General features: G+C 43.4%; 1 protein-coding gene across 2 annotated transcripts in view; it reads right to left on the bottom strand.

The window, feature by feature from the left end:
- Positions 1-5,806: 5,806 nt before the first annotated feature.
- The window catches only part of LOC141272677 (alanyl-tRNA editing protein Aarsd1-B-like), a 65,183-nt gene continuing 48,731 nt past the window's right edge, over positions 5,807-22,258 (bottom strand). For both annotated transcript variants that reach the window (XM_073683636.1, XM_073683634.1), the window contains 6 exons: positions 20,348-20,478; positions 19,086-19,152; positions 18,189-18,280; positions 14,977-15,031; positions 10,069-10,163; positions 5,807-6,875 (listed from right to left, as the gene is read on the bottom strand). In XM_073683636.1, the coding sequence (XP_073539737.1) occupies positions 6,737-6,875; positions 10,069-10,163; positions 14,977-15,031; positions 18,189-18,280; positions 19,086-19,152; positions 20,348-20,478 (579 nt within the window). In that variant the 3' untranslated portion in view covers positions 5,807-6,736. The remainder of the gene's footprint in view (positions 6,876-10,068; positions 10,164-14,976; positions 15,032-18,188; positions 18,281-19,085; positions 19,153-20,347; positions 20,479-22,258) is intronic.

Genomic DNA, 22,258 nt, shown 5'->3' with positions numbered 1-22,258 from the left:
CGAAAACATCCTCACCTAGCGTGCACTCCGAGATATTTCACCTGTCACCTACTTTCTTACAACGTAGATAAGTCATTCACTGTCGTTAAAAAACAATTGTCCTGGCACGTATGCAACAGAAAAACAACTGGACATGCACAAAATTCTTGTACAAAGGGAACCACACTTAACAGCTTACACCTCGCAGAAAGGTTTCAGTACATTGTCGTGATATTTGTGACCACATTACAACAGAAGATGGACAAATTACTAGCAATCAGCTGTAATCAGCACATGGCGCTAAAAGGCCGATTCATTAAGACTGATGAAGGACACGCTCCAAAAGCCTCGATAAAGTACAAGGCGCCAAATTAATTAAGAGGCGCACTCCTCTTAATGAATTCGGCATAGTTTATAAGTGATGTGCGCCACACCAGAAACACTACTGCAGTCAGGGACAGGAATAGCATTTTTGGGGTACAAAACGCCATCACTTTTAATGAATTGGACTGGCGGGTGGGGCCATGCCCCGTCCCAGCACCTCCTTAGCTTTGCTCAACTGGCAGAAAAAAGGCAATAATTGCAAAATTGTTGCGCAACTCTCTGTTGAACAATTTCTTTGCAACTTTTCAAAGCTTTTACTCTGCTTTTCTGGCATAAAAGCTTTGATGAATCAGCACCTACAGTGGGTACGGAAAGTATTCAGATCCCTTTAAATGGTTCACTCTTTGTTTCATTGCAGCCATTTGGTCAATTCTAAAAAGTTCATTTTTTTCTCATTAAAGTACATTCTGCAGTGTCAACACCCATCTTGACTGAAAAAAACAGAAATGTAGAAATTTTTGCAAATGTATTAAAAAAGAAAAACTGAAATATCACATGGTCATAAGTATTCAGACCCTTTGCTCAGTATTGAGTAGAAGCACCCTTTTGAGCTAGTACAGCCATGAGTCTTCTTGGGAATGATGCAACAAGTTTTTCACACCTAGATTTGGGGATCCTCTGCCATTCTTCCTTGCATATCCTCTCCAGTTCCGTCAGGTTGGATGGTGAACGTTGGTGGACAGCCATTTTCAGGTCTCTCCAGAGATGCTCAATTGGGTTTAGGACAGAGCTCTGGATGGGCCAGTCAAGAATAGTCACAGAGTTGTTCTGAAGCCACTCCTTTGTTATTTTAGCTGTGTGCTTAGGGTCATTGTCTTGTTGGAAGGTGAACCTTCGGCCAAGTCTGAGGTCCAGAGCACTCTGGAAGAGGTTTTCATCCAGGATATCTCTGTACTTGGCCGCATTCATGTTTCCTTCAATTGCAACCAGTCGACCTGTCCCTGCAGCTGAAAAACACCCCCATGATGCTGCCACCACCATGTTGCACTGTTGGGATTGTATTGGGCAGGCGATGAGCAGTGCCAGGTTTTCTCCACACATACCGCTTAGAATTATCACCAAAAAGTTCTATCTTCGTCTCATCAGACCAGAGAAGGCTATTTCTCATAGTCTGGGAGTCCTTCATTTGTTTTTGAGCAAACTCTAAGCGGGCTTTCATATGTCTTGCACTGAAGAGAAGCTTCTGTCGGGCCACTCTGCCATAAAGGCACGACTGGTGGAGGGCTGTAGTGATAGTTGACTTTGTGGAACTTTCTCCCATATCCCTACTGCATCTCTGGAGCTCAGCCACAGTGATCTTGGGGTTCTTCTTTACCTCTCTTACCAAGGCTCTTCTCCCACAATTGCTCAGTTTGGCTGGACGGCCAGGTCTAGGAAGACTTCTGGTGGTCCCAAACTTCTTCCATTTAAGGATTATGGAGGCCACTGTGCTCTTAGGAACCTTGAGTAATGCAGAAATTCTTTTGTAACCTTGGCCAGATCTGTGCCTTGCACCAATTCTGTGTCTGAGCTCCTTGGGCTGTTCCTTTGACCTCATGATTCTCATTTGGTCTGACATGCACTGTGAGCTGTGAGGTCTTATATAGACAGGTGTGTGCCTTTCCAAATCAAGTCCTATCAGTTTAATTAAACACAGCTGGACTCCAATGAAGGAGTAGAACCATCTCAAGGAGGATAACAAGGAAATGGACAGCATGTGACTTAAATATGAGTGTCTGAGCAAAGGGTCTGAATACTTATGACCATGTGATATTTCAGTTTTTCTTTTTTAATACATTTGCAAAAATTTCTACATTTCTGTTTTTTTTCAGTCAAATTGGGGTGCAGAGTGTACTTTAATGAGGAAAAAAAATGAACTTTTTAGAATTTACCTAATGACTGCAATGAAACAAAGAGTGAAAAATTTAAAAGGGTCAGAATACTTTCCGTACCCACTCTAAGTGCAAATTAAGCATTACAAGATAACCATTAAAATTGAAGGGTTGCTTGTATAGTGAATGAACAAGCTGGTTCCTCCCGAGCCAGAGAGATTCTCTGTAGACATTCTCCTCTCTAGCAGATTTTTAGAAATTTCCAAAATAAAGATCCCCTCTATTAAACCAGAGTAGAGAATGATGATTGCAACAGAGGGATTGATTTATCCATGGAAATTTGACTAGTCATACAGGTGCATCTCACTAAATTAAGTAAGCCATAATCATCAACATTAACAGAAATAAACACTTGAAATAGATCACTCAGTAATGACTCTATATAATATATGAGTTTCACTTTTTGGATTGAAGAACTGAAATAAATTAACTTTTTGATGATATTCAAATTTTGTGAGATGCACCTGTAGTTCAGTCCTATCACACATGTTGAACTGTGACACCAACTGTAGACCTGGCCTGTACCCACACTTGATCCAAAGTCTTCCAGAACAGTAGATGCCATTATAGCATAAAAGAAGAGACGAAATCCATATACATTGCCATCATTCTATCCTCGTATTGTTGGTCATTTAGTGCATGTCACTGATTGCAGAAATTCGTACCTCATTTTTTGTCTAAAATAAAATTCCTTTAATGGGACACTAGTCATCCTATTGTTCCATGGTAGCAAGCGCTTCAAGCTTGAGCGATAACGGCAACGTTTTTTTTTTTTTTTATAGGATCACTGACCGGAAATCGCTAAAAAATTCTGCCCCCATGATAACAATTTTATTTTTGATTTGGGCTATTTCTAAAATCTTTCTGAGACAATAAGGCAAACTTGTCATTTCAGCTGTCAAGTGTGTGTACACCAATCTTATCCTCAGGAAGCTCTAATTTTCAGTTCTCTCAGCTAGTGTCTAGCAGCTGTTATATCTCTCGTACAAAGTACACAGACGTGAGGACATCCTGCCCCCCTTACTATGTAGCACATGTTCAGAAGCAGCAGAGCTATGAATGCAGCAGTACTGAGCAGTGTATCTATGAATCCAGCTCTGGGGAGAAGAGACCCTTTCTATAACGCTGCAGCACTGACTCTCTTACGCTGTTCCTCCTCCCTTTCTCCTGTCCGTAGACCTTAATAGACAGCTGTATTTTAATTCCTCAGTGAGTGGATAGTCTGTCTTGTTTTGACAACAACGGGATTTTAGCTGCTTTTCAATGAACAAAGTTTAAAAGACAGGATGAGGAGAATAAGTGGCTCATAAGTGGAGAGAGAAGCAGATATCTCTGAAAAAATATGTTTCAGTTTCTTATATTTATTTGTACTACTGATTGATTAAGTTTGGTGAAATCACAGTGGCAATATCTGCTGGTCCTGATGCTTTCTTTTGGAAGTCGAATAACAAGGACCTATTCAAGGAGAGGTCATAGTTGAAGAAGTGGGCAGTATTTGGTTACTTAATTTTAGATTTCCATTTTTATTTTTCTTGGCTTTACAAGAACTTTAATGATTGTTGCTTCATGCCAAGAACTAAGTCAGAAATATTTTTCCAGTAAACGTATCATTTTGAAAGCCAAAACATAAATGTCTTGTACGTGTACTTCTAGACCTGGCTTTAACAGATACTGTGACTAATGCAAAATCAGCATCTAGTGTTGTTTTTGCCAATAATTGAAGTTTGACCACTGATACATTTGGCTGCTTTGCTGTGACCCTGCAGGGGATGGCTGGATTCACTTAGTATCATTTTTGCATCATAATGAAGAATATTTAAAGGGGGCCAAGTAATTTTCTTACATGATTATGGAACAGGTCAGAGGGTACCACTTCAAGTTCTACATCACACCCCTAATTCAGAAATGCTGTTCATCTCAATAGTGACTTGCTAACTATTTAAATGAAACACCCTCTTTGAAAACTCGGGCAGGGTTTCTCTTCATGAGATAAGCTCGTTCATTAAATGGGGCTGAACATAAATGCCATCAGCTCATGGACAAGAGTTGAGGTGTATCTGGAAATAACAGATCCTTTTAAGAATTTTGAACAACCCCTTATGCAAATTGTCTGTCTCTTCAGAGAGAAAGAGGACTAAAACTCCAGTGCCATCTATATTTCCCAGAGGAGCATTGCGGCTTAAAAGTCTCCTCACCTCGGCATGTCAGTCTAAACAAGGAGAAACGTTACCCCTTGGATCCGGTCAGACGCCTCTCACCCAGCGAAACCAGATCTCACACTCTGCACTGACGAGGGGCAGTACCCTGAAACAGTGTGTGCAAATTGAGATTTTGGCTTTAATCCTATGTCATGAGACAAGGCTCATTAGTAAGTAGATATTGACTTTTAGGATTGCTACATCCAATAGGTGGCACTAGAGTTCTAGTCCTCTTCCTCTCTGAAGAGACAATTTGCATATTTTCCAGATGAGCATTGCAGCTTAAAAGTCTCCTCACCTCGGCATGTCAGGCATGACATGTCACTCTCCGCAAGGAGAAACGTTAGCACTTTAACGACCCCTTAGAAAGTTCTGCAAAAAGTTTATAGACAGATGGCTGAAAGCTAGTAGAGACCTTTCCACAAAAATTGGAAGTACTGCTAAAGACATCTCTGCAAAATACTGACTTGGAGAGGTTGAATAATTAAGCAGAAACTGGTTTTGTGTTTGGAATATAGATCGCTATGTTGAAATGTGTTTGCACTTTCAACAAGTATTTTTTCTGTGGATCAGTCAAACTCCAGGCCCTTCACTTACTAGTGAAAAATAATTCTAATTCTTTCTATAATGGAAAGTGTATATTATTAACAGATTTACCCAGCTAGTGACTGTCCACAGCAGCCAAGCCTTAATAATTTCAGGAGCCCAATTAAAGTAATACAGCATATGCTACCCTCCTGCATTGGTGCCGTTCCAGCAACGTTGGCACCGCTGTTTAAAAGGCAATGCTGCAGTGTAAAGAATAGGCGTAAGATAAAAACAAAATGAGCAAATACCTTGTAGCAAGTAAATAGTAATAGTACATGTAAATAACATAGGGTACTTAGTTAACATTGTTTTGATCAAAAAAATGTAAAAGCCATCCCACCACAACTAGGGGTATACTCAGGACGGTACCCAACTCTTGTAGTTCTCCTCACTATGTGTCAGCAGATGTCCGAATATATAAGGGAAGAACTGGACCAGGTCCCGACTGCTCAGACGCCGGCTTGTGGAAGGCTATATAAACAGCCCAAAAATAACAGCCCGCTTTCTTTTTTTGGCTTGTAGTTTTTTGCACTTTGTACAAATAGAGGTGTGGATCTCCTTGGGGTACACCTTGTCCTGGTGGGATGGCTTTTTCGTTTTGCACCGACTCAATTTTTTGGGGGGGTTTAGTGTAAAGAATGGGCAAGAACAGAGCAGTAGCCCAAATGTCTGATATTGCTGTATGACTTCAGACCACCCCAGGCTTTCTATAGGGCCAATGTTTAATATACATTGAAATCTGCAGATATGCCACACATTCTGTAAGAAACCAAAGACACTAATAAATTCAACTACGAACATTTTATTAAACCATTCATGTATCGCTGTTTTAGTTGTAGGTAGACACAAAACATTAAATCTATCTTTCCCTCAACACATAAAATATGGTTGGCTGTAAATAAGGTCATATCTTATAGATCGGTGGGGATATGTGACCACTGGGATCTGCACCAATCAGCAGAATGGGGCATTTTTATTTCATGGGAATGAAATTAATTTTATTTTTTCCAGCAGCCCCATGGAGTACCAATCAAGAATGCACACTGACGCTCCATTCTAAAAAATGTCCCCTTCTGTCAATCTATGGGGCTCCCAGCAGTCAGACCCCCACCAAATCGATAAGTAATTCAGCATCTTTTTCCCATACGCAGCGCCACTCTCGACCACAGGCTGTGTCTGGCATTGCAGTTCAGCTCCATTTCCAAATACAAGGCTGAGCTGCGTTACAAAAAACACAGCCCATGGTCATAAGGGCTGTTCTGAAAAAAAACTATATTAGATCCTTTTTTCTCTAACGCTTTACTACCCCTTTAGATAAATAACATACACCACCACACACCTCCGTTCCTATAGTGCAACACCAACCTAAATGATAGATCTTTGCTCAAGTGCTTTTTTACCGATATATACTGATATACATATCAATATACACAACAGTGAATTTACCTGCTGGTGGGATGTTGTAAGCGGCTTGATTCCTTCTGGTCCTTGAATCACCAGCAGGGTGGACTAGAAGTCTGTTCCTTGAAAGCAACTTGAAAACATGCATTAGGGGGGAGGGTTAAATAACCATTTATTTTCATGTGTTCTTATATGATAGAGTGCAATTAATGAGTCTTCCTGGGGAGTTCAGCTTAGTTAGAAGGTTTACACTCGATGAGTAGCGCCCCCTAGTGGTGAACAGTTTCTCTTTGTAGAACGGCACCAACAGCTTCTTCATTCCTCTTTAGGTGCAGACCCATTAATGGCTTCCTGAAGCAGACCCTCCACCTCTCCTCTCTGGCTCATCTTGTTGGCTTTGCCTTGAAAACGACCCTTCTTTCCTGCTCCTTTCCCGTCTAGAATGCTAGCAGCTCTGCAATGATAAAAAGTATCAAGAAGCGCTCCATACGCCTACGCGTTTTGAGAAAGCTGTTCATGGTCATTGTTTAGTCAATGTTGTAATTTGGACCTCATCTATATCGCTACATATTTTAATGGATTTGCAAAAAAAGGGTTTTAATTAAGGTTGTTTATGACAATTGAAGGTCCGAAATTAGGTTTAATATCAACGACTGCCCGGACTGATGACAATGTGTCAAAAATTCATCAAGTCTTTGTCACTGATGAACTCATGGACAGAAAGCAGCCATGTAATACTGCTCTCCGAAACAAAGGTGGACCTTTTCTTAAAGATGATTGAGTAAAAGGACAATACTCCAATTTGGCCACATGTAATGGCCATAAAAATTAACGCCATGGGCTTATCTACAGCCTATTTGGCCAGAAATTACTATAAGAACAGGCCCAGTTACATAACACGTCAGCGATATCAAGGGCAAAGGGGTAATAAAGAGATAAAAAGACTGAGATTTAATTGCAGTACATGTGAGTAGTAAAACAATCCATGCTCTATATCACAGAACAGAAGTTATCATGGCTACCCATAAAATCTCACAACTTTCTGAGTAATACCAGCCTGCACCTGGCTCCAGATAAAAGACATCAAAACCTGCAGTGCTCACGCCAATCTTGATGAAGAGGGTCCTCTTTATGAATCAGGCGAATCTTAAAAGGTATGATGTAAGGTATGCCACAACTTTTCATGAATTAGAGCAGGGATGTGAAACTCAAAACACCCAGAGGGACAAAATTAAAAACTTGGACAAAATAGCGGGCCAACCAGTATACAGTATAATGAGCCCCACACAGTCCTCCATACAGAATAATGGGCCCCACACAGTCCTATATACAAATTAATGGGCCCCACACAGTCCTCCATACAGAATAATGGGCCCCACACAGTCCTATATACAAAATAATGGGCCCCACATAGTCCTCCATACAGAATAATGGGCCCCACACAGTCCTCCATACAGAATAATGGGCCCCACACAGTCCTCCATACAGAATAATGGGCCCCACATAGTCCTCCATACAGAATAATGAGCCCTACATAGTCCTCCATACAGAATAATGGGCCCCACATAGTCCTCCATACAGAATAATGGGCCCCACATAGTCCTCCATACAGAATAATGGGTCCCACACAGTCCTCCATACAGAATAATGGGCCCCACACAGTCCTCCATACAGAATAATGGGCCCCACACAGTCCTCCATACAGAATAATGGGCCCCACACAGTCCTCCATACAGAATAATGGGCCCCACACAGTCCTCCATACAGAATAATGGGCCCCACACAGTCCTCCATACAGAATAATGGGCCCCACATAGTCCTCCATACAGAATAATGGGCCCCACATAGTCCTCCATACAGAATAATGGGCCCCACATAGTCCTCCATACAGAATAATGGGCCCCACATAGTCCTCCATACAGAATAATGGGCCCCACATAGTCCTCCATACAGAATAATGGGCCCCACATAGTCCTCCATACAGAATAATAGCCCCACATAGTCCTCTATACAGTATGATGGGCCTCACATAGTCCTCCATACAATATTATGGGCACCACATAGTCCTCCATACAGTATAATGGGCCCTACATAGTCCTCCATACAGTATTATGGGCACCACATAGTCCTCCATGCAGTATAATGGGCCCCACATAGTGCTCCATACAGCATAATGGCCCCGCATAGTCCTCCATACAGAATAATGGGCCCCACACAGTCCTATATACAAAATAATGGGCCCCACATAGTCCTACATACAGAATAATGGGCCCCACATAGTCCTCCATACAGAATAATGGGCCCCACACAGTCCTCCATACAGAATAATGGGCCCCACACAGTCCTCCATACAGAATAATGGGCCCCACATAGTCCTCCATACAGAATAATGGGCCCCACATAGTCCTCCATACAGAATAATGGGCCCCACATAGTCCTCCATACAGAATAATGGGCCCCACATAGTCCTCCATACAGAATAATGGGCCCCACATAGTCCTCCATACAGAATAATGGGCCCCACACAGTCCTCCATACAGAATAATGGGTCCCACACAGTCCTCCATACAGAATAATGGGCCCCACACAGTCCTCCATACAGAATAATGGGCCCCACACAGTCCTCCATACAGAATAATGGGCCCCACACAGTCCTCCATACAGAATAATGGGCCCCACACAGTCCTCCATTCAGAATAATGGGCCCCACACAGTCCTCCATACAGAATAATGGGCCCCACACAGTCCTCCATACAGAATAATGGGCCCCACATAGTCCTCCATACAGAATAATGGGCCCCACATAGTCCTCTATACAGTATGATGGGCCTCACATAGTCCTCCATACAATATTATGGGCACCACATAGTCCTCCATACAGTATAATGGGCCCTACATAGTCCTCCATACAGTATTATGGGCACCACATAGTCCTCCATACAGTATAATGGGCCCCACATAGTGCTCCATACAGCATAATGGCCCTGCATAGTCCTCCATATAGAATAATGGCCCCGCATAGCTCTCCATACAGTATAATGGGCCTTACATAGTCCTCCATACAGTATAATGGCACTGCATAGCTCTCCATACAGTATAATGGGCCCCACATAGTCCTCCATACAGTATAATGGGCCTCACATAGTTCTCCATACAGTATAATGGGCCTCAAATAGTCCTCCATACAGAATAATGTCCCCACATAGGGGTGGTGGTTCTGGTGTCGCGGGCCAAATATAATCACCCTGTAGGCCAGATTAGGCACACAGGCCAGAGTTTGACACGTATGAATTAGACAGAGAGGGTGTTGCCACGCTCCGCCCCAGTTGCCACGCTCCGCCCCAGCTCTGACAATTTTGGTGGAGCTTGCTGAAACTGGCGTGAAAACGCCAAAAGTCATAATTTGCATACTTTTATTCCCATAGAGCATAGCCTGTATGTAATTCTCCATACAACAACAACTGGGACACTTCAAGGAGAATCAGTACTCCATCTCCTGCCATCCAGAGCATGGTCAAAGGCACCTCATCCAAAGGTTACCCTGGTTTATAGATGGGTGTCTGATTGGGCTGATATGAAATGGTTTTCTTTCTTCTGGAGAAAAGCGCATTTCCATACATCCCAAGGACAACACCATGAAGACCTACCTTGGTGCCACTTGGTCAATGATTTCAGGGGGACCGGCAAGTAAGAATAACCCTGATGTCTTTTCGTCTCCGACAGTTAAGAAGACTACGGTGTCCTGTAATATACAAATAAAAGATCGCCACAATTACATTTCCTAACAGTAAGTTCAAGGCCAAAACACCAAAAGGAGAAAAGATACTCCCCCACAGTAAAATCAGTATAAAGGTTTGGTCACTTGAAAAGATAAAATAATCCAAAAAATATTCTAACACTGTCTACTCTTATACAGATAGTCTTCCTGAAAGGTTGGCCTCGCTGATTTCCCATCCAAGGGTTATATAATAGGGGACCCAATTTAGATCACTGAAGGTCTTTTCTCCCATAGGTACCTCTATAACCCATGCTCCTCTATGACCCATGTTCTCGGTAAAAGCAAGCAGACGAGAACCGGGAGATCAGACATCGTTCTGCAAACTGTCCAGTTAGCCTCCACCTTGACCAGCAGTTCGAGAAATAGAATACCCTAAAGTATTACATTTATACGGAGCGCGGTGGTCTCCATGTGCCCCTTGTTTTCATAGGTGGCAGTAGAAAATGAGAAAAGACGTTAGACACCAGTGCCAAATTTCTAGGTGCCCTGATCACCCAGCTCCTCGCGTGTGCTCAGACCCCATGTAGAAATGCATCTGATGATGGCTGCAGCTTATAAGATAAGGACAAGCCTCAAGGTTAGGTCAGATCTGCAGGGAGTATGAGGGCGAGTCTGGGACACACTTGGAATAATATTTTCAATGAAGGAAATATGTGGATTGAGCATAAGGAGTGGCAACTGGCACCACAATACACGAGACATACGGGACCTTTCCTGACTCTTTATAGTAAAGTAACATCAACATCTCCTGATATTGTTAAAGAGGTATTCTGTTTGGAAGACGCTATCCGCTATTCACAGTATAGTTGATAGTTGTTAGATTAGCGGGAGTCCGACCTCTGAGACCCCTGCTGATCATCACAACGGGGCTGGCAGAGAGAATGCTTGTCTGATCCATTCATTCTCTATGGAAGTGCTGGAGAAAGCTGGGTATGAAGCTGTGGCAGCCCCATAGGGAATGAATGGAACGGTGGTCGGGAATGTGCACTGCCAATGTCAACAGAAGATCATTCTTCTTGAGTAAATGTATGTATATACTTCAGCTAATCATTACAATATTATGAAGAGATTGTCCAGGATTAGAAGAAAAAAAAAGGTTTAGTTTCCATAAACAGGACTGCCCCTGTCTATAGGTGTCGTCTGCTATTGTGGATCAACTGCGTTCAAGTGAATGTGGCTGACCTGCAGTGCCATACACAGCCCATACCATAGTCTGGAGTGGTGCTGATAAAAAAAAAAGACCCCATTTTGTAATCTCAATACCATCAATAAAAGTATTTTCTTAAAAATAAAGAAGCCAGTGCTCGAGTTGAGAGCAGTCTGCGGCATAACCAGGTAGTTTGGACATTTTGGCAAGCGGAGTGACAATACATATGGGGGCTGTAAAACCATATGGGTTGTCCCAGAACTTTCACAGAAACAGATATGAGTAAGTACAAACCACCAGAGGCAATTAAAATAGTGTAAAAAAAATAAAATAAAATTCCAGGACGTTGAGTATTTTCAATGCCTTTACACACCCACTATATCCCCCCTCATCTCCCTATACATAAGACCTAACTTTTTCCTCTGTCTTATCTACAGATAAATCTGTAACTTACAGCATCTGGTGTACATTAAAATGAATTCCGGCTTACGAGAGACAAAGGGCGTACGGTCAGGGGAAAGAGCGGCCTGCATAGAAATCACTGCAGGTGACTTATTAGACCCGGCTGCGTGCACACAAGGCTTATGTATAGACTGCCGCTAATGGCGGGTGTTTAGTTTACGCATCGGCTGTTTCATGAAATGTGCAGGGAAAAGACCCGTATCTTCCCAATGGACTCCATATTCCAGCAGGAAACAAGCTGTTCCTTATAACTGGAAACACTCAGACTGGATGGCTCTGCTGCCTATGGGGAAATATACAGAGCGTGCTCGACAGTATAGGAGGCAATGGTGAGTGTCAGGTGTATATAAGCCCTGGGACTACCAGGCTGTGGATTTTGGGTTGTACTTATCTAGGTAAAAGATGAGCAATTCATTCATAAAACAGTTCGCATTTTGCAGCCACAGAAAACGAGAGAAATGATTGGTTTAGCTATATTGGAAATTCGATTTTTAAGCAAATCTGTAAAATAGTTTTAATATTGGGATTACTGGAAATATTCCTCCCCTCTATCTGGACTTTTCCCACATCTGGACATTTCTATTCTTTTACCTTTCTACATCGTGTAATTCCTGGCATTCCCATCCTGGACTAAGTAGACAGTGCCCCCTAGGGGTCAGTTTGGATTATAACAGACACTATGTTACTAATCAACACACATGGTGCAAAAAGAAAAATCAATCAGGACAACCCTTCTTAAAAGTGAATACATGTGGCAATCGCATTGTTAGTAGCGATGAGCAAAAAGATTTGAACTACCCTGGTCCTTTGTTACTCAGTGGCAGCCATACCTGTGCAGGACGAACTTCCTGGGTGCCTCTTTTATTATTATAACCCCATTTATTTCATGGCACTGTGAAAAGGGGGTATGCATGATAAAAAACAATTACAGTAATCATGAACAATACAAGTCAGTGACTGATACAGGCGAAGCGAGGACCCAGCCCGTGAGGGCTCACAGTCTACAAGGGATGGGTGAGGATACAGTAGGTGAGGGTAGAGCTGGTCGTGCTGAGGTATGATGGAGCGAGGGTTACTGCAGGTTGTAGGCTTGTCGGAAGAGGTGAGTATTCAGGTTTCTTTTAGGAGAGAGTCTGATATGTTGGGGTAGAGAGTTTCAGAGTAAGGGGGATACACGGGAGAAATCTTGTATGTAATTGTGGGAAGAGGAGATAAGAGGGGAGTAGAGCAGGAGATCTTGTGAGGATTGGAGGCTGCGTGCAGGTAAGTACCGGGAGACTGGGTCACAGATGTATGGATGAGACAGGTAATGGATGGCTTTGTATGCCATGGTTAATGTTTTGAACTGGAGTCTCTGGGCAATGGGGAACCAGTGAAGGGATTGACAGAGGAGAGGCCGGGGAATAGCGGGGGGGGCAGGTGGATTAGTCGGGCAGCAGAATTTTGAATAAATTGGAGGGGTGCGAGAGTGTTAAAGGGGAGACCACAGAGCAGGAGGTTGCAGTAGCCGAGGCATGAGATGAGGGCATGGACTAGGGTTTTTGCAGATTCTTGATTAAGGAATGTATGGATCCGGGAAATATTTTTGAGTTGGAGTCGGCAGGAAGTAGAAAGGGCTTGGATATGTGGTTTGAAGGAGAGATGAGAGTCCAGGGTTACCTGTGATTACTTGGCCTCTGCGACATCACATTGTGACGCACATCATGACACTATGTGGGGCCTACTGACTAAGCCTAATGCAATAACGTTGTGGAGTCTAGTAATTGGCAGAGGCACCCAGGGTGCCGGCAACTGTTCAGTGGCCAAGGACGTTCACACTACCCTGGTCCAGCTGCTTCCAAATATCGAAGATTAGTGTGAATTGTTATGCTTATCTTTAATGGTTAGACCAGGCCGGTCCATACATCACCCACAGTGATCAGCTGATAGCAAGGTCAGCATCTATGTATAATAGGGTGGCTTTGATCCCTTTAACAGAAAATTGCCAATGTGCCCTCAAGGAGGAAGGAAAATTCCTTATTAACAACTTAAAGGGGACTTTTAATATCTTTGCAAATGATGTTAAGACTAACTACCTGACTGTTCTGCCCGAGGATGATTTCTGTCAGCTCAGAGCGGTCATGGACCTCTACTGCAGGTGATTCTGTGGCTTTTGCTGACACGTCGACACAGCAGCAGTTTCTCTTCTGCTCTGTTGACAGGGTGTGACTGCTGATGTCATGCAGATTGTCAGTCAGCTCCCCGCTGCCTAACTGAAGGGAGCCGGCTAACAATCAGCATGACGTCAGCAGAGATGACCCACAGACAGAGCTGACCAGAAGAGGAAGAGCTGCTCTGTTGTTGAGGAGTGAAGTTAAACAGCATAATTGCTGACTGAGTTGACAGAGATCACCCCTGGGCAGAACAGGCAGGTAGTTAGCAACCACCTGCCTGTTAATTTTAGCCCCATGTGCAAAAATATTAAAAGTCCTGGAAAACCCCTTTAAGAGACAACAGCCTGAATTTTGAAATGAAATCAACACAAATGACTCATTATAACAGGAAAAGCATACAAATACTAACAAAGAATGATACAATCCTTCCCAACATCCAGAGGAGATGTGGGCAGTATGGAGTGGTTGTCACTTTTTTCATTAAGTTGTGATTGTGGTTATTTTATGGCTTCATGCAAGTGAGGAACAATGTTGTGGAATTGCTCCAGACACAAGCAACGCCAAGAAAAAGCAAAATACTGGTGGCGATGGATACTTAAACTTGATTTTTTAAGTGGACACTCATTAAAAAGGCCAATAATTTTATTTTCTAATGATAAAATTGCTGCGCATGCAGTGAGAAACACAGATTACTCTGCCCACGCAAGAGCAAATATGTGCTGGCACAGCGTTGAATCACCAGGACACCTAGACAGTTCAGAATGAGGCGATGCAACTGTCGTGTGTGTATATATATATGTGTGTGTATATAGGTCATTATATATGTGTGTATATAGGTCATTAATAATGTGTGTGTGTGTATATATGTCATTATGTGTGTGCGTTTGTATATATGTCATTATGTTTGTGCGAGTGTGTGTCATTACTAATACCTTTTTAGGTTACAAGCAGTGGTGGGAGCAGTTTATTGGTATAAATCCTGTCGACAGGTTTCCTTTAAGGGAATTTTACTCACCTCTGTGCCAATTTCATTTGCGATAATATTCATAAACTCGTTATCTCCCTCTTTTCTGTTCAAAAAATGAAATAAATTCAATATTATCAAGCCAGTGTTACAAGTTAAAAAACACAAAACTTAAAGGGGCGGTCCCCTTTCAGTTAACGTTCATCCCTGGGCACGGTTTGGTATATATTAAAACTGTGCTGTACTTAATTTCCCCGGGTCCTACTGGCTAGTGTCCACCACTTCTCCCAGTCTTTTCCATTGGCTGACGTCACATCAACAGCCAATTAGTGAGCTCAATGATAGGCTGCTGTGCTGTTAAGGTGACATTGGAACCACAACCAATGCCAGAAACCGGGAACAGCGGCAGAGACTTGCCAGTGGACCTGGGGATAGGTGAGTAGAGCACATTTTACTTTAATTTGTACCAAACTGCGCCTAGGCACAAACATTAACTGAAAGGGGACAACCCCTTTAAGAATAGGAATACATATTAATGAATTGCCTACCTACATTATGTCGTAGCAGTAGCCTGGTAACAGTGATAGATATTTTTACTATCTACAGATGGCAATGCAGATGCTTGTGACTGTATTTTCACAAGACCCCTGGATGAAGCAGTAAATGCGAAACACGCGTCACACGAAGGTGGGGCAGCCTGCATAGTAGGGATTCTTGTGATAATCTAGTTTTCTTGATGTATGTTATATTTGCACTATGTACTATATAAGAGATACTTGTCAAAAGGTCCATTACTGTTCTGTCAAAGTTCTTTACGGGTCTGTACATTTCCCCTCACTATACGGGTAGTCTACATCACCTTTTTTTTTCTTCAATATTTTTTATAATATCACTTGTTGTGTACCTGATATATTTAAAAAAAATTAAATTAGCTAATAAATTGATGATTTATTACAAGTCTTGCAGTCCTCAGATTCAGATTCTGCGCAGGCATCGTCATTCCCTGGGGTTGTCTGGTCAGAGGGGGCGCAGGTCGATAGTCCAGCTTTCTCAACGTCATCAGATTACTGCACAGAATCTCGGGCAGGGAAGGTAGGTCACAGAGTAGAGTAACATCTTTATCCGAGACCGGAGGCCGGGGGTGAAATCATGAGAGAGGCAGGAAAAATGGAAGTGCAGTGTCCGCCCCCTGCACTTACGATCTCAGACAGTATAGAAGAAGCTGTTCTCAGAGGGCCAGCTATCACTAGACGCCAGGAGGAGGCCACGCACCTGATCTGTGACGCAACGTCACCAAAGACTGGAGCAGCAGCGAGGAGGAGATCCGGAATCACACTAATTAACAGAAACTATGATGATTGGAAACAGCGCCATGGACGCCAGCTTTATTGTTTTTATGTGAAACCTTTTTTATCTTCCTGGAGTTCCCCTTTATTAACCTGTGACTAGTACAGGGACAGGTGCTTTCCAAAAGCTTACAAATATACAACAGGTAAAGAGTAACTGAACTTTCTTTTTTTTTTACATTATCGCATCTAGCATGGAAAGTTATAAAAGTTTGTAATTGGTATCACTAGGCGTTTTGACGTCTTTCCTGCTCAAGAATATGATCAGGGTGATGAACTTTCATCCTGGACACAATAATGACAAATCAATGTTAGTTACTTTTCAAAAATATCCATCAATTCCTCCCTTATCCCCTCCTCTTCATTTCTCCAATTTTGTCTCATATTACAATTAATATTTCTTTGTGGGTCTCAGGAGCCATGCCCATCTCCTCCTCACTGGTCTGTGCGTGACTGTAAAACTACTGTCTGCAGGAGGAGCCTCCCCCCTTTGCCCAGACTGTGACAGGACAAGGATTGTAAAGACCCACACATTTACTAAACACCACACCTCTTAGCTGTTCCCCAGCCCAAATCACCAGATTAACGCCTGTGTACTCTAGACTGCTACATGTCTGACAGCTTCAGGAGCATGCAGCAAATCCTACAGTCCAGCCAAGCCAATGTAAATAAAGAGGGGGGCGCAATAAAGAGGGAGGAGAGGCGCAATAAAGAGGGAGGAGAGGCAATAAAGAAGGGGGAGAGGCACAATAAAGAAGGGGGAGAATAAAGAGGGGGGGCAGAATAAAGAGGGAGGAGAGGCGCAATAAAGAGGGAGGAGAGGCACAATAAAGAAGGGGAGAGGCACAATAAAGAGGGAGGAGAGGCGCAATAAAGAAGGGGGAGAGGCGCAATAAAGAAGGGGGAGAATAAAGAGGGGGGGCACAATAAAGAGGGAGGAGAGGCGCAATAAAGAGGGAGGAGAGGCACAATAAAAAAGGGGCAGAATAAAGAGGGGGGCAGAATAAAGAGGGAGGAGAGGCGCAATAAAGAAGGGGGAGAGGCAGAATAAAGAGGGGGGGCAGATTAAAGAGGGGGGGCAGAATAAAGAGGGAGGGGAAGGCACAATAAAGAGAGGGGGAAAGCACAATAAAGAAAAGGGAGGCAGGATAAAAAAAGGGCAGAATAAAGAGGGAGGGGAAGGCACAATAAAGAGGGAGGGGAAGGCACAATTAAGAGGGAGGGAAAGCACAATAAAGAGGGAGGGAAAGCACAATAAAGAGGGAGGGAAAGCACAATAAAGAGGGAGGGAAAGCACAATAAAGAGGGAGGGGGATGCACAATAAAGAGGGGGGAGAGGCACAATAAAAAAGGGGCAGAATAAAGAGGGGGGGCAGAATAAAGAGGGAGGAGAGGCACAATAAAAAAGGGGGAGAGGCAGAATAAAGAGGGGGGGCAGATTAAAAAGGGGGGCAGAATAAAGAGGGAGGGGAAGGCACAATAAAGAGAGGGGGAAAGCACAATAAAGAAAAGGGAGGCAGAATAAAAAAAGGGCAGAATAAAGAGGGAGGGGAAGGCACAATAAAGAGAGAGGGGAAGGCACAATAAAGAGGGAGGGGAAGGCACAATAAAGAGGGAGGGGCACAATAAAGAGGGAGGGGGACGCACAATAAAGAGGGGGGAGAGGCACAATAAAGAGGGGGGAGAGGCACAATAAAGAGGGGGGAGAGGCACAATAAAGAGGGGGGAGAGGCACAATAAAGAGGGGGGAGGCAGAATAAAAAAAGGGGCAGAATAAAGAGGGGGAGGGGGGCAGAATAAAGAGGGGGAGGAAGGCAGAATAAAGAGGGGGAGGAAGGCAGAATAAAGAGGGAGAGGAAGGCAGAATAAAGAGGGGGAGGCAGAATAAAAAAGGGGCACAGTTAAGACTTCACTCACCTGTGTAAAGAAAAGAGTTTGCCTCGGTCTGGGCAGTTTTTAAAGCTCTGGGCTGTAAGGACAGCAAGATCTCTCAGTAAAGTTAGATTATTCTGTAAGACAAAATAAACTTCATATGAATATCTAATGTCCACACAGTCATAACCAAAGTCATTACAGAAAATCTCCATGCCCCATTCCTATGCGATTCCTCCTGGAAATGTAGGAATAAATTGGGTGTTAGCACTCCCCTCTTCAATAGGGTGTGCTCCACACTGACACTGCCAGCTCTGTTTGGGCAGTGTGAAACTTAGAAGACAGAGAAAATGGTAGTGCCCAGTTGTCAAGAAATTCATACATTTCCAGGAGGAATAACAGAGTAGGGCACAAGTAAAGAGTTCCAATAAAAGACGGTTCAGTACTGTTTTTTCACAGGGAATAGAAGTATTTACTGGAAGAGCCATCTTTTCACATCCGATTTTTTGCAGTAATTTTTGCGTCTCCCCGCTTATTGGAATAGGGCTTGCAAAAATGTACGCACCTGCTCCAGACACAGCCCCACTGAAATAAATTAACCCAAGTTCTCAAATTTCTGCAACATATCTCCCACATGGGACTGGACCCTAAACAGGGTTTGCTGAAATCTATAAGAATTTGGTTTCACAGAAACCCTTGGAGGTTTTAATTAAATAAGTAAGCAACCTTCTATTATCAATGATGTAGAACTGGTGCTGCCACCAAATGCTCACACCCTGGGCACAGCAAAGTATCACCCATACTGCCATCATATATATTTATCATGTGTCACATCTTACCATGGATCATTTCATTTTCTTCTACCATGGGTGTAAAGGAACGTTAGTGATCAGAACTTAATATATTGTAATATAGTTTGGCAAAAGCCCACCATGTCTGTACCTTCTGGAGAGCTTTCACAGATTTCTGCAGTTTCTCCACAGCTTCAATGTGCTCCTCAGGACCATTCCTGACAACAGCAATGTAGTGTGTGAAGACGTGCAAACCATCAAGATAATAAAAAATAAGACTGTCAGATTTACACAGACGATCATTAACATCATATGTATTGTAGTACGAGACGGTGAGGGCAATACGGGCACAGACAATATGGAAAATGAGGCAGACTGAAAAAGTGATGAACTGTATCTGAGCTGTAAAGCGAGACACAAAAAAAAACAATCCCTTAGGCTATGTTCAGATTGCGTTTTAGCCTAGGGGCAGTGGCTCTGTTGGGGCTTATGTCTGAAGCCCTGGAAAAAGGGATTTGACCATTTACGCTGACCAGACGATTGAATGTAATGACGCAGACTGAGTCACTGTGTGCTCTGCTGGACATCATTTTTGGCCGTATCCAACCTACTTGATGAGAGCTCCAAGAGGTGTCTGACTGCGTCTTGCAACCGGCCTCCCATAAGGTCACATGGCTGAAAATTATGACCAACAGAAAGACCAGTGACTCCATCTGCATCCTTACATTCAATGACCCAGTCAGAGCAAACACCCGAATCCCATTTTCCAGGGGCTTCAGATGCAAATCCCAACAGAGCCACTGACCCAAGGCTAAAACGCAACATGAACATAGCCTTAGAGTGAAGTTTTCTCTAATGACAGGTACTTTCACTATTTAGTAATTGTTTGGGAAAGATATCGAAGGTCAGATCACCGAGCCCCTCACCAATAGGGATAAAAATTCCCCATTCTGCCTATTAGAATACAGTGCACATGCTTGAAAGCTGCTCCATTCATTCCCTCTAGGCCTGCCAGTAAAAGCCACAACCAGCACTTGGCAGCCCTATAGGGAATGAATGGAGCAGCAGCAGAGCATGCACACCACCACTTTCTTCTATTGAGGATAAAAGTGACCTACTCAGCCAATCGGCATGGATCCCAGAAGTCGGACCCCCTGATCAATAAGGCATCACATATCCTGTGGATAGATGATATCTGGTTTTCCCCGGACAACCCCTTTAATGGTGGGTGACCATGATGATGATGACCTTGCCCATACATTCCATGTCCCTGGTACTGCAGCTCGGTCCCATGGAATGAATATGTAATCCCCCTCATGCACACACACACACTTTCACACCAGTCCCTATCCCTAGCGGCAGTCAGGATAACCCCTGCACAATACGATATATCAGGCACATCATAGCCCTTACTTTAATAGGGATGTCAGAGACTTCTCCACGCTGTAGCTCCGGCCAGCGTACTTCAGGACCCTCTCTCCTGCAATGAATATTAAATTAGTCTTGTTCTTCTTTCCTTTTTCGGTTCCTAAAATCTTAATGACCTGTGGGAGTTACAAAGGACATATTAACATTTACCAATCTGTCACATATCAGTAGAATATGACTCTTCATGAACGTGATGAGTAGTGAGTGGATTCAGAGAGGATCAGTTCCGTGCATTACAGAATAGGAGAAGACATGAGGAGCACGGAACTGATCCTCTCCTCCTCTCTGAAGCCGCTCTCTATACTTCTGGGTGTATCAGTGTTGTGAGCGGCTGCTACTAACAGGAGGCAATGATAAAAGGGGGCCGTCTTTTCAAAGCCGAGCTTTAAAAAAGGAAGCTTATACTGCGTTCAAAACGCGTTGCACCACCTGCCGCCCCTTTCTCCTTTGCCTATTTGGGGATACGTCTATTTTAATGGTATATAAATAAAGTCACATTTTTTAATGGAGCTTCTATACCCCCTTTTCTTCTTCTTGAATGTTTCACGTCTGGTCAGGGACGAACTTCCGTGCTCCGAACCTCTAAACCGCTACAGGTGAGCTGGCAATTTTCTTTCTAACTGGGGAACCAACTGTCAGACTGACATCGGAAGTCACGCCCCGTCGACAGAGCAGGGCAGAAAAGAAGCTGCCGCTCTGTCGACGTGACGTCAGCTGAACCCCCAGCAGGAGTGGTCTGAGAGTGTAAAGGACATATTGATATTCATGCTATAGCAACTCCATTTTGTCTGCTTGTTTCAAAATCATGTTATTATCACTCCTTGAATAACATACTTCTTTCCTTCTTTTCTTATGCTTTACATGGTGCTTTCTCACACTAACTTTTTCTCACAAGAACATTTTGTCAGACACCCCGCTCCTGTTATCTAACTAGTCTAGGCCAGGATTGACCTTGTAAATTTCCATCGTGCTTCGAACTAACGATGATAATATGACCATATATGTGTTTCCGTAATAATTGCACTAACATTGGCTCAAGCCTGTAGTACTGTAGTATGGCTGTAAGTGATTGGACATTAATAAACTCAAAACAATATAAAATGCTAAGCAAAATAAACGGGATCAGAGATTCTTTGAATCCTCCCATACAGAGCACTGCCTCCGTTTGGTTTTCTGTGGATTGCAATCAACATAATAATTTGACACTCACTTGGTCAACCGTGAAGGGTTATTGCCCTCCCTCAACAAGAGCTGTGCAGCCACTGCACGGAAAGCCTGGCTTCCAGGAGGAAATTAACTTTATTCAGCCTCCAGCTTTCAGTCAAAGAGGCATGGCTTGTGCAGCTTAAGTCACCGCTCAGTACATAGTGAGCAGCGGCTGTAACCACGCCTCGGAACTGACAGCTGGCTCTGCACTAATGTACTGTAGAGCCGGCTGTCAGTTAGTATCAGGGCATGGTTGCAGCCACCTCTCACTTTATACTGAGCGGTAACAATAGCCGCGCCTCTATGTTCAATTCCTCAGAGACGCCCGGCTTTCAGTGAAGCGGTAACATGGCTTTAGAACACTATTAACCTCCAGATTAACCCAACATCTGCAGGTTATTAGCGTTTGGGGACAAGACATGTTCCCTTTAAGGGGTCTCTCTCATCTTCATTCTCCAGAAGTGCACCGCTTCTATGCTCCCCAGCTTCCTTTTTCAGGGGCGGTGCACTCCTAAACATTGACAGTTCAGACCAGCAACATGGTTACTAACACTGCTGGTCTGAACTGAGTGCTCTCACAGGATCCTAGTAGAGGAAGCTTTTGCAGCATGGAAGTAGTGCACAGGGACCAAGGCTGGTTGGATCTGGCCAACTTCAGAGCAGAGGTTGCAGGCTCTAAACCATAGAACT

This window comes from Phyllobates terribilis, unplaced genomic scaffold (assembly GCF_046119375.1).
Source record: "Phyllobates terribilis strain yellow unplaced genomic scaffold, ASM4611937v1 Scaffold_5__5_contigs__length_657084704, whole genome shotgun sequence".
Taxonomy (NCBI): domain Eukaryota; kingdom Metazoa; phylum Chordata; class Amphibia; order Anura; family Dendrobatidae; genus Phyllobates; species Phyllobates terribilis.
This window is presented reverse-complemented; position numbering and strand designations above follow the sequence as displayed.